The 13,426-nt window shown below is 37.2% G+C and overlaps 1 protein-coding gene across 4 annotated transcripts in view; it reads left to right on the top strand.

Moving 5' to 3' along the window:
- The window catches only part of LOC126807941 (CCN family member 2), an 82,376-nt gene extending 73,349 nt beyond the window's left edge, over positions 1 to 9,027 (top strand). For all 4 annotated transcript variants that reach the window (XM_050532889.2, XM_050532859.2, XM_050532879.2 and 1 more), the window contains 4 exons: positions 3,459 to 3,663; positions 5,082 to 5,381; positions 5,641 to 5,834; positions 6,975 to 9,027. In XM_050532889.2, the coding sequence (XP_050388846.1) occupies positions 3,459 to 3,663; positions 5,082 to 5,381; positions 5,641 to 5,834; positions 6,975 to 7,247 (972 nt within the window). In that variant the 3' untranslated portion in view covers positions 7,248 to 9,027. The remainder of the gene's footprint in view (positions 1 to 3,458; positions 3,664 to 5,081; positions 5,382 to 5,640; positions 5,835 to 6,974) is intronic.
- The last annotated feature ends 4,399 nt before the right edge of the window (positions 9,028 to 13,426 follow it).

Below are 13,426 nucleotides of genomic sequence, written 5' to 3'. Positions count from 1 at the left end.
TATCAACGGTAGGTCATCTCCAGGCTAGGCTTCGACTTAATTGATTTAAAAATCGACCCAGCCTGTTTTGACTATATCCTATATACATTATCTGCAGTGGTTTTGAATGTTGGCAAATTTTCAATTCGTCATATCTTTGCCGGATTACCGGAAAACACCGGAAAAACACTAAATACCGGAAAACACCCTAAATAGGTAACCCGGAGAAGGTTAATACTATAAACCGGAAACTATCCCTAACCCTAAACCCAATCCTAACCCAGGCACACAAAGGACCAGGCTCCGGGTTACTATTTAGGGTGCCAGTCTCCGGGTTACCTATTTAGGGTATTTTCCGGTATTTAATGTGTTTTCCGGTATTTAGTGTTTTTCCGGTGTTTTCGGGTATTCGGTATAACATGGTGTTTTTCGGTAGTTTTCCGGTGTTTTCCGGTGTTTTCAGTGTTTTCCGGTATATAGTATTGCCGCAAAGGAGCAAGCATGCGAAGTGTCATGTCGATCGTACCTGAATTGGTTGACGCCTCTTCACGCTTTTGTGGAGTGCGTTGCACACATTAACAAGAATAATACGAAGAACTACAAGATGCGTTCCTGGTCCAAAAATCCATCCAATGAACGTTAGATATAAAAGCCGAGAAATGGGTGACATGCAGCGTGCGGGTACTGCATGCATCTACATGTAGATATCTATTTTTAAAAATCATTATTCGGCGGTATATTTTCAATTTATTGTTGGCGTTTTAAAACATTTTTTTTTAATTTTCGTGTTCGTTTAACTATTATTATCAACAAAATTATCAGTAAAACTGATCTACTTGTATACCTTTAAGGCTTGCATTGTGAACGTGCATCCATGGATGATGACAAATTAATTAACAAAATTACAAATCTTGAAATAATACATAACCTATCACGTTTCGTTATTTTAACTCTATTTAATAACGCTTCAGGGAAAACTACTTTATATAAAGCAATTATTCACAGTTATATAATACTGCTTCGGTAAATGTCACCTTTTGAAATTAGGAATGTGTTGCTAATATATGAGGCTTAGTGTGGCTCTCACGATGTTGACTTTCTACAAAACGGAAGTAAAATTATCCCCACCCACCTCAACCTACACGATCCAATTTAACAAAATTTGTGTTTGAAGTCCATTGCGTACCCAGAAGAATATTTGGCTTTTACGGTAGATTGCCATCGGTTACAGTTCAAAGCAACTTTCCTTGTTTCTTCCCAGTTGATACTAATTCAGACTCGAGGTGTCTTCTCCTGCTCATCGCTGGAGGTCCTGGTCTCCCCTTACCTTGGAGTTGCAGGCTAATGTCTGACGTATAATACTTGAATATTCTTTGAAAATATTATAAAATAGGTGAAATTTTATCCAACAAAATTTACGACCACGTTCACTAAAAACAAGATTAATGGAAGTCCATTCTCGTTATGTCATATTATTAGTCAAGCCCATTATACACGGATTAAAAACCACCATGATATTTTACTAATGGATGGATGACAGGTACGACCCTGTGTGAAGACGCCATCTTTGCAATATGTCTTCCTTTAAGAAGCGTTTATATACTTAGAATAGTAGCATTTCTTCGCGAAACTTCCTGTTTGGGCGGCTATTGAATTCCCATTACAATTCCTTTGGAACAATTTGATTTAAATAACCTATTATTCATTCATTTTTTTTTAAATATCCGTCAAACATGATTCTGTCATTTACGTTAAGTGACTGGAAAAAGTTTGGACTGAGTGACAGCTCTTCACGAAGTGATCGACGGCTATGGAATAATCTAGCCATTTAGTTAAGACTACTTGGTCTAAATAAATCCATTAAGCAGGTCCAGAAGCTAAATTTAATGGCTTCCAAAACACAGATTTATTAGATTACTTAAAGACTTCTTGAAACATTTTATACGCTTTAGTTTTTCTAAGATAACAACACAAGCTTAATGAAGATCAGTTATTTTTGTTTTATGGTTTGAAACACACGCACACGTTATTGAATTAAATTATTCTCCATGGAGCTCAACATCCCGTGGACAAAATGTGTAAATTAACAGGTTTTTATCTTTATACTTTGTTTATACTGTTTTGTCAATAAATCGTTTGTCCCGTTTTTGCTATAAGTCTAAATGCTGAAGTTGGCTGTGGCCGATATTTAACTTCAATGTAAATATATACACTTCACCAACTACCCATATCATATCAAGAAATCGGATCCTATTTTGAATAAAATTCGTTAGTGTGAACCCCACTATTGTGGGTAAGCACTTTAGCGTAGGCGCGGTTATTGTCTAACGTTCAATGGTGGCACGCATTGATAGACAAATGGTGAAATAGTGGTCGGCAGTTTGTAAAAAGTAACTTATTATGTGGCATATGTACGTGCAATGTTACTTTTAATGGTAATAACACATACCTGACTTTCAGATAAAAATAAAGTTTGTGTTTCGAACAGTTAACAAAATTATACTCGGAGGTAGATATCTAACACTGCAGGAAAATGTTCAACATCATAAAAATACAAACGGAGTTAAGAAGTTTATTAGACAGCAACTTGAGCATTGGCTAGAACACAGAATTAAAATATATCCACAAGAGTTTAAACAATAATATTAAAGAGGATAATGTTTGATTAAGAGGTGTGGCAACGGGTTAAGGTGGCAATTTACTACAAACTAATTCGCGAAACATGATGGAGTATATATGACAATTTGCATATTAGACTGACTTTCTTTTTTTTAATGACAAAGCTGCTCTAATTTTCATTATAGAATGCGTCCTCGAGAAAATTACACTCGTTTCGTTACCAGTTAATCCAACGCGAGGAGATATATGATATCTTCCCATTCGTTTCATTACCAGTGAATCCAACGCGAGGAGATACACGATGCCTTCCATTCGTTTCATTACCAGTGAATCCAAAGCGAGGAGATATATGATATCTTCCCATTCGTTTCATTACCAGTGAATCCAACGCGAGGAGATATATGATGCCTTCCATTCGTTTCATTACCAGTGAATCCAAAATGAGGAGGAGGTATATGACGTCTTTCCATTACCAGTGATTCCAAAGCTCCGATTACTCTACTACTGTCCCTTTAAAGGAGCTAAACCTCTTGGATTAGGGTCAAAATAAAGTAAAGAATTGGGTTGATCAGCTCGGAGTTCAGTAAAATCGAAACGTAACGTAACGGTAGCAACCCAATGAACACGAAGCTGTCTGTATGTACGGAAAAGAACCCTTCATAAAAAGTGGACCGTAGTGCAAAATTTACCTCATAGCACCCTGTGTAATGTATGCCCGTCTTCAGTTGCCACGTTAGTGTAGACAAGTAGGACGTTAAACTCTATTTCATTTCATTGAAAATATTTTTAAAGTGCCGTAATTTTGATCTTTGCGACATGGATGCCATTTACTAAACAATTCGATATCCTTATATTTTCAGGAATCAGCATTATGTCATTATCCATGTCAATGTGCTGTCCAAGAATTAAGATGTAACGAAGGGGTCAGCCATATTAAAGATGGCTGTAATTGTTGTTTTATGTGTGCCAGACAGAGAGGAGATTTGTGCAGTACAAAAGATAAATGTGACACAAGCGCTGGTTTATTCTGTGATATGACTAACAATAAAACTGGCATATGTCAAGGTAAGTATTCGTTTATAACGTATGTGACTTCTTAAAGGGCGAGACAGATTTCACTTGGTACACATTCATACAAATTAAATGCCAGGAATGTGTAGAAATAGCCCAAATGTAGATCAAAATATTAAGACACTGTAGCTATGCTTAACGGCCTTCTTTGTTTTGTGAGTGTTTTGACCATTGCGACTAATCTGATTACAATACAGATCTATATTTCGTTTCGTTTTTTATACTACATGAAGATCTGACTGGTTGTAGTGGGAGGTCTCGTCAGAGGTCATACGAGCGGCTTTTGGCCCTATGACGTCAGACATTTGATTAACCAATTAGCGTTGATTTTCTAGTTGGATATCCACAGTTCTGTGCCTCGCACGCCTAGAACTCGCTGCAAATGACCGTTTCATTGGCTAATCCCTTACATCAACCAGAACGCGGGTTATATAACAACTCTTCCAGATCCTTGTGTAGTAAAGACAATTAAAATGAAATTTTGAACTATAAAAAACGAAATGAAATAGGATTTGTGTTTTAATCAGATTGCATTGCGACGATCATTTGCCACCTAATTTGGCAAGTATTTAAACATAACTATCAAGTTACTTGGAGATAGCGTTGGATATATTGACTAACTGGAAATTGCCAACCACAGAAGTTGAATGTTTGTATGTGGGTGAAAAAGTTCCAGATAGTTGTACATGGTTAGGATAAATGTTTCTAAGGGTCTTCCGTGCGAAATTGGCTCGTTTTATTTAAGAAATACATAGCTGTGGTTTCTCTCTTTAAATCAAAACTAATCAAATCTGATATCATCCGAAGACAGACATGCTTGGTATCTACTATGGTGTTTGATTGCTATGCCCAAAAGCATTAATTCCAAATCCTAGCATCAGCTACATTGTTATTGGCTATAGGCATGGGATTAGGCAGGCGAACCTACGTCTTGACACGTATACATGTGGAATCGACTTCATGATACTTGCGTACATAATAGGCCTTATCATTTACCGTGCACATGTTATAAGTTATCCACGCGCCATCGGATAAGGATTGTGTGCGCTAGTGGAAAGTGGTAATAGGTTACATTTATTGGAACATTTTCCATATCCAGTTGTAACTGAGAAATTATTACATTTTGGTTCCCATTAGTTGGCAATTTGGTAGATGTATAGCAGGCTACTTTTAACGCTACCCCCCCCCCCCCTCCCAACCCCAACCCTCCCAACCCCAACCCCACCCCCCAGTGAAGCTAAAATCGTCAAAGTACGGGGACATGATTAATCATTTAGAGAGTCAAAATTTCAAAAATTTCGAGGGGGCCCGGGGAAAGAGCCCCCCCCCCCCCGCGGATCCCCTACATATCTTGCCGCCGCAGTTGCAAAACCTTGAAAAAGTCAGCTTTGATCATTTTTTGTGTTTTGTAGCCAAAATAAAGAAACCGTGTATCGTGAATGGCATAAAATATGAGGACGGCCAGGAATTTCAACCAGAGTGTAGGCGTACCTGCACGTGTCAGAATGGTTTCTACGGTTGTGTTAATAGATGTCCCCAGGAAGAAAATAAACCTAAAGATATGTATTGTGTAAATCCTGTCTTACTGTCAGTGGCCGGTAAATGCTGTAAAGAATGGACTTGTGATAACAGATACGAGAGACAGGGTTGGGCGAGAGATTCACCTATGGTACCTGAAAGTCAGAATTTAGTTCTTCAACAACCATTAAAGGGTAACTGCTATATTTTGTTTGGATTCTGTTGTAGATTTTTAGTTTTAGTTTACATAAACAATTAATGTATATATCAATCCATGGGACTTGATCTGCAAGTCAATTCTTTTCGAATGTATGAGTCACTTTAATTTGTGCACACCTACATTCTAAATTTAATTTGGGCATATTCTGTCCATTTTGGCAACTTGTGACGTTATGCTGTTTATCTCAAACCATCTGTAATTATGTTATATTATAACTCATTTTTTTTTTAAAGATTCAACGACAAAGTCTCCTAAACTGGAGTATCTGAAAACAAAATGTATGATAGCACCGTCTAATTGGAGTGCTTGTTCGGCATCGTGTGGAGTGGGTACCTCAGTACGTATTGTTGCTGATGCTTATTGTAGTCCTAAACAAGAACGACGAGTCTGCTATATTCGACCTTGTATAAAAGAACTACGAACATATGTAAGTTATACCTTTAAAATCGCCATATCCCAGATTGTAAACCTATAACTGTAAATCTCTTTGATCTTTGGGTATATTCTATGCCCGAAATAACCTGCCGTCTCAAAATCGGGGGCGGCTTTGAATATATACAGGAGAATTTGGGATTATTCTTCTGAAAGATTTTCTTTAAGCCCGTAACGGGTTATTCTTCCAGGGTAGGGTTTTTTCCGGAAGAAAACAAGGTTTTTATTACTGGAATTCTTCTGATTTTACGTACATGTAAACATAGACTGTTTATAAGCAAGATAAAGGCCACGGTTTTCCTTTTTCTAGGGTTATTTTCTTCAGACTTTTTTCCCTAGCAAAACCTCTGTCTCGTGCTTTATCCTACACATAATAGACAAATGTTTTATAGAAACTTCTGTCGAAGATCTGATATCTGTTCACCTCCCTCACCTGGCGCGGGATATGACATAAAGACAAAATTCGACCAAATAAACATTATCAGGATCCCGGAGATAATCAGTTGTTACCTTAATAATTAATAATGGGGTGTGGATATCGGCGGAAGGGTGATCTTGCTGCAGTACAATTTTAGGAGGAAATGCAGCTTTACAGATCATGCAGAATTGAAGAAAACAGTGCTCCAGACTATTTAGGAAGAAATTTCGACAGCACAAGCAGGATGGGGGGGGGGGGCTAGTGGTCTAGAGTGTCGCGGTTCGAGCTCTATTTGGTCGGTCACCTATGGCTTGTGGTCGTGGTTTCGATCCCTGGTGCGAGAGTATCTGCGATATCACGATCAGTGGGAGCGGGCGTTAAACACTAATAGATGAAGAAGCACAAGCAGGCATCAGGGTTAATCCTTACGGGGGTAGAATTGATTATGAAATGTATTTTTTTAATTTTCTTTAATACTGATAAGCATTGTTATATAACGCTGTTTAGAAGTGTCCTTTCACCTAGATGGCCACAATACCACCCATTCCTCTTGCGTGCCTTTCGTCACTGCCTTTGTCCCCTAAAGGTGGCCGCGCTTGTGTATTGAACAGTTTTCGAAACGTTTACAAAATGAATCCGATGACGTGAACTAATGTAATGATTGGTTACCTTGAAAATGTTAATGCTTTATATTTTTGTAATTTGTTTTCTTAACAGGGACGATCAAAATGTACACCGACAACTAGAGGGGGTATAAGACAGAGAATTCAGTATCAAGACTGTCGTAGTGTCAAGACTTATAATCTTAAATTCTGCACGAACTGTAAACTAAACAGGTGTTGCTATCCACACAAATCACGCACAAGATTGATTGAATTCGAGTGTCATGGCGGAAGGAGAGAATACATGAACTATATGTGGATTAAAAAATGTCGCTGTGATCACAAATGCTATGAACCAGAACCCAGAAAAAGGCATACGTGGCTCTAATTCATATAAGTACCGTTTCATTATAGGCTCTGTCGCCAAAGAACATTAGGCCTATTCATAATATACATGTAATCGTATTTAGTGGTTATTCTATTATGGTTTTTAGATTCGCCATTTATCAATATCAAGACTCTGCGCTTTTACTTATAATATGTCAATGTCATTGTGTATTTCGGACTCGTCAATACCATTGTTTTTGCTAGTCGATTCAATGAGTTTTGGTGCCATGCAGAATAGAGGCGCCCTGGACTACATAATAGAAGACCACTAGAAAGGATGGTCGAATTTTAAACTAAACGGAATTTGATGAATTTTAAGTTTGTACATTAGCCTAATAATATTGTGAACCTCGTCACCAATGACGTAGGATCAGCTAGTTATATATAGTCAGTCACATGTATATTTTATTATTCATAATTGTATATTATACAGAGAAGTTCATGATGTAGTGATTATGAACAGGTCTAACATAGGCTACAGTGACTCATTGGCACATTGGAATTTTTTAAATTTAATTATCACAGCAGTTTAATTAGTACACTGTTTAAATATCTAAGATACCCCAAAATCTAAAACATTTCGTAATCATTAAGCTTAGGTTAGATTTATTTTTCTTTGGCATTTTTCAGACTTAGTATTTAGCCCAGGGTTCGGCAATTGCCGAATTATTGAAAATCCAAGAACTTACTTTTTGTATCACTCGTATATTGAACTTTATACGATTTAAATACCTCAGTGTCCATCTTCTTTAGCAGTCACAGCAGAACAGTGGGACGTTAAACCCCATTTCATAAATAGCAGCGTTGGGTCACCAGATTTATATTGAAAATTTCCCACGTTAAATCACGTAAATCTAAAACAATTTTTTTTATCGACTGACGCTAGTACCTCTTTTAAGTTTTGAATTTCCAATATAGCTATATTTAGTGATGCCATTTTTCACTAAATGTCATGTCAATTGTACTATAATATAAGTATGACTTAATATTAGACACGCATAATTTATTATTGTACACTTAAATTATATTATTATTGTAGTTATACTAGTTATAGTCACATTTCACCTTCTAAAAATGTCACTCGAAACTTTCATAATATGTAATCATGTTCATCAGAATTAAATGTGGACCGTGAGCTCTTTGAAGGAGTCAAATGGTCTAACGAGTGAGCCATACATCAGAAGGTATGCCAATAATTCCGGTCTGTGGCCGGTTGTTCAAAACTACCTTTAAAGTCTGTTGCTGGAAGCCCTGTTAACTTTAACATGTCGTTCTTACCGTACGTTATATTTAACGAAGGTGTTAGGCTCCCTTATCTGTTTAACGTTGACATTAGTCGACTGTCAGTCGAAGTACACATATCTTTTTAAATCAAGTATTGTGAACAGACTGCACTGTTATCTCCTTTCTTCAGTTTCTTGTTAATACCAAATTCTATGAAGTTGTTATACATGAACTCTGAATTTGAAATTTAGAAATTCATCCAATGACCACATAGACTTCTCTTGGATTAACTTTAATCAGTCAGCTATCGGATAATGAAATTGACTTTCCAGCAATAGAAATTTAACGTGCCGTTAACAAATGACACTTTAGCAAGATAACGATCAGTTAGAGTTTAATGGATCGTTAAAATAACCGAGTTTTGAGCAACAGGCCCCAGTTCACCAAGTTTAATTTCGTTTGCCGTGAATGCTTAAAGGACAATATTGGTGTCAGGCATTATTACATATGTGATAGAACTGGTTAAATACATTCCAAATATAATTTTAACACAGACGTGTAACAAGTACGTGAAGAAACAGGAAGTGACGCCAAACATGACAAACACGAGTTGTCCTTCTATATAACTGACTGAAGTAACGAGCGGTAAGAGACAAACGATCGCATTTCATTTCACTGATAATTCCGTCGAAGTTGAAAAGTTATTATATGGGACGGTGAGAGGGTATCTCACTATTCAAAAATAGAATTGGCTGTCACTAGATAAGGGACACGAGAAAAGGTAGAAAAATCCCGTGCATTCCCCCGTTTTTATTCATTCTGTTCTTAATAAAAACATGGTAATGCTCCTACTTTTTCTAATTTGTTCGTTATCTTTTATCTACTGACAGCCAATTCTTTTTTTGAATTGTCAGATATCCTCTCATCGTTTCATATATCAACTTTTCATCTTCAACGGAATTATCAGTAAAATGAAATTCGATCGTTTGTCTGTTACCGCTCGTTACTTCAGTCAGTTATATAGAAGGACAACTCATGTTTGTCTTTTTTGACGTCACTTCCCGTTTCTTCACGTGCTTGTTACACAACTCCCGTAGCAATGATCTCTGTGTTAAAATTATATTTGGGATGTATTTAACGAGCTCTATCACATATTTTATAATGACTGACACCAATATTGTCCTTTAACAATGGCTCATAGCTTCAACTTTTGTCGGAGAACGCTAGATCGAAGACGGTCTAGCACATATGATGTCATATGTGGAGTGTGAGTTATGGTAAGGGTTAGGGCTGAAGATTTCGTCAAGGTCTCGTTATGCAAACAAGGCTAGCGCTAACCTTAACCCTACCCCTAACCCGCAATACACATATGACGTCATTTGTGCTAGTACGTCTTCGAGGTTCTCCACTTTTGTCTCCAGGGCAGATCGCATTGTTAACCCCCCACCCCCAGTTGCACCTCACTCATATCTTCTACCCTCTACTTCCGCATTATTATTCCTCGCAGATATGTAAACAAACGCTGTTTTGGTCAGAAAATGTGAAGCAGTTTAAGACTTTTCTTTTCCGTTCAGTGATGGTCTTTTCAAGATTTAATAATCGAAGCTACAAGTGGGTGCGATTCTGAACGATTAAGCCATAACCAAGGTAACCAAAACGTACGCATGGATCATAAAATTTCGCGCGTATGATTGTCGTAAGCAGGTAGCACAGATAAGAATGTAACAAATGTCAGCGCATATTGAAAACTTGTGTGGAAACAAATGAATAGTTGATTTTGTTCAATAATACCTTTATTGGGAATAAAAGCCCACAGCCCGCAGATGAGATGTTTAGCCCACAGATGAGATGTAAATATTATGTGTGCGACCAGTTTTATTCCACTCAGCTAAAGGCCCTTTAAGTTGTATTCATCATAATGTGTGTCCTTGAAAATGTAAATAGATTTTAAAAAAAGGCAGTGATCTAATATAAAAATTGTTGTTTATGTATTTTATTTAATATACAATTAAGGCCCAAATTACATTTCTGGTTCGATCGCCCTGACCTAGATTCCGCTTACAAACGGCGGCGTGGGTAATCAGCGAGCGGCAAAATATTTGAACTTACCATACCCCGCGACGCAGCCCCGTGGACTGGAATTCTGGTCTGTATAGTTAGGCTATATATTGGACCACCCTGAAGTTGCTGTTCATGGGTTGGAATAGTGGGAAAACGCCTGTTGTTGTGCTATGATGGATTCTACCATATTATACTTGGTTTCTAATCACTTAGTTTGTAAATAAGCACAAAGCAACAAAAATAAAATTCAGGTTGATCTAAATTTAAACAATCTTAAAGTAAGTTTAAAGACCGCGACTATATATTTTTATTATTTGGGACAATTGGTGACAGTAAAAACAAAATACTACTTTCATATTTCGACAAATGTATCTCGCCACAAATACATTATTCCAAGATAAAAAAAAAAATATCCAGGGGCTGCGATGCTGTAGAGTTACTGTGCTGGGATATATACTAAGGGGCGTGACTACTAATTCTCTCACCATTGACTTAACGTAACTAAGTCTTTTAACTCATTATCATGCACAGTCTTCGACATTGCAAACACGACTAATTGGTCAATTTAAATCCACACGGGTGTTGTTATCTTACCTGGAAATTGGCACACGAATTGCGTGCCAGAATGGTTTTGGGTGTCATTTGTAATGACGCGACTCGATGAACGATGCTAAACATATCCTAGGGGAGAATACTACCAATGCAGAATGTAGACTGGAATAACAAGACGCCAAAGAATGCTACTCAATTGGTACGCTATTGTATTTCACCGAACAAATATGATTAGACATTACAATAAAAATAGAAACGACTGAATGTGAATCAGTATATACATTCATATTATACTCTTTAAAAAAAAAGTAGGGGATATTGAAATGCAAATACCCATGCAGTTTGTGATATAAATAGTCATGGACACTTGACATGCTTTGAGTGTATGTTCACAGATGAAGAACTTATCGCCCCAACAGAACCACTGAGCTGCACATGCGACACTCAATAGCGCCAAACATGTGGGAGGGGTTCATTGTCAAATTTGACACTTCAAGGAAGGGTTGATGAAAACTGCCGCGTGCTGGTTTATCTATCCATGTTTGCTTTCCTATCGGTTCATGCATAAGATTTACTGTTTAGCGTATCTTTGCTTTAGTGTGTTACGTTTAATTTGATCGGGAGACGTGTTCGTCGACGTCAATGTCAACCGACAACACTGCAAGAATTAGCCGTGGCACAACAAGAGGAGTGGGTCAGATTGCCCCAAATCGTGATTGGATGGTTGATTAGGAGCATGCCACGACGAATTGCTGAATGTCTGGGGATTGGTGGAGCAATTACTCATTATCAAGACAAAAATCAAAAACGTCCATTTTCACTTTTGACGGTGCATCTCTTTGCGAGTGAAATGGGGCCGTCAGATAAGCCGCCCATGTGGCAATTGGCCCGTTATTAAAACACACTTGTTACCTCTAATAAAAACAGCAGTGCATTACCGCAGTTTTGTATTGTTTCTGAATATCCCCTACTTTTTTGAAGAGTATATATTATTAGTTCAATGAAATGAATATAACTTCGTATCTATCATATGAAATATTCTCATCAATTAATTTTTTTTTTTCAAGGAGAAGACGTTTATAAGTTGTTAGAACTTTTGTTTAATCCTTTTGTATTGTACAATGATATGTCGATGCAATAAAATAAGTTTAAACTATATATTATTATATGCATTGCGACCCACTTTTTCTATTTCTAGGTGCCACGGATTAAAGAATTGGCTCGTTTAACAGTTAATTCATTATCATTTCTTGGCCATTTTTGAAAATTTTGAACTTAAAGATGCATTATGTAAGATTTAGATAAAGAGCTAGCCATTCTTGCTATAATAGTTCAAAAATAGATAATGTAAAATGAATAATTTGAAAATTTAATTCATATTACTCTATTGTGAGCGAAGATATTAGCCTTTGAAGGTTTGACAAGACGTGTGCAATAATTTCAACCACCGTACTGGTTGTTCGAAGCCAAGTCTCGCTCCTCCATATTTAGATTAAATCGAAATATGTCTGAACCGTTCTAATCTATTTAATATCGGATAAATCCGATGCCACCTAGAGTCGATTATGGCCTGGGTCAGTTAATTAATGTCTAATTAATAATGTAGAAAACATTTCAGGTCTAAAGAAAGACCTGTAATAGGCAGATTTAGCTCTTGCATAATTACGTTTAATCTTTATAACACGCCCAAGATTGTCTGAAGGGGGTTGACAAACCTATCATGAAATTTCGATGTCATTAGACGTTATACATCAACTAGTGATGAAATCTCAAGTCTTCCCGACTTTATTAGCCCAGTCAGTGCAGAAGTGGAACCTTAAACCCCTATGTATAATAAAGTTTAATGGTCGCGGCATTGATATAATGGAAGATGGAATTTAAAAGGTTGCAGCTGGTCCATGGCCCCGCATGTGGGTGGGGGCATGGCGTACCTTTGGGGATCCATTAAAATCCCTATAGCTTTTCTCTTCCTTGCAAAATCTTCTTTTGGATACTGAACTTTAGGATAAATATTTAAAAACTTAATCTAGAGCATTTTGTCCATCTGAATGACAAAACACATTCCTCGTCGATCTCACAGGCATACACCCATAACAAAAGTGAACCATGTTTGAAAAATCCCATTGTTATTCTTGGCCAGTAATTCTTCTCTGCCCAAGACTAGCATCTGCTTCATCTGAAGGCCAGCGTCTACTAAATGTGGCAACTACTGCAATGCGTCCTCGGATGCCTGATCAAATTTCTAGCCAAACGAAATGACCTATTATGATTCACTTCGACAAACCGAACGAAGAACAGTATTTCCAAATATTTACAGCCACTGGTTCTTTATCATCTTGGTGG

This window comes from Patella vulgata, chromosome 1 (assembly GCF_932274485.2).
Source record: "Patella vulgata chromosome 1, xgPatVulg1.2, whole genome shotgun sequence".
In the NCBI taxonomy this organism is placed as follows: domain Eukaryota; kingdom Metazoa; phylum Mollusca; class Gastropoda; family Patellidae; genus Patella; species Patella vulgata.
The sequence above is the reverse complement of the archived record's forward strand: the minus strand, read 5'-3'. Positions and strand labels throughout refer to the sequence as shown.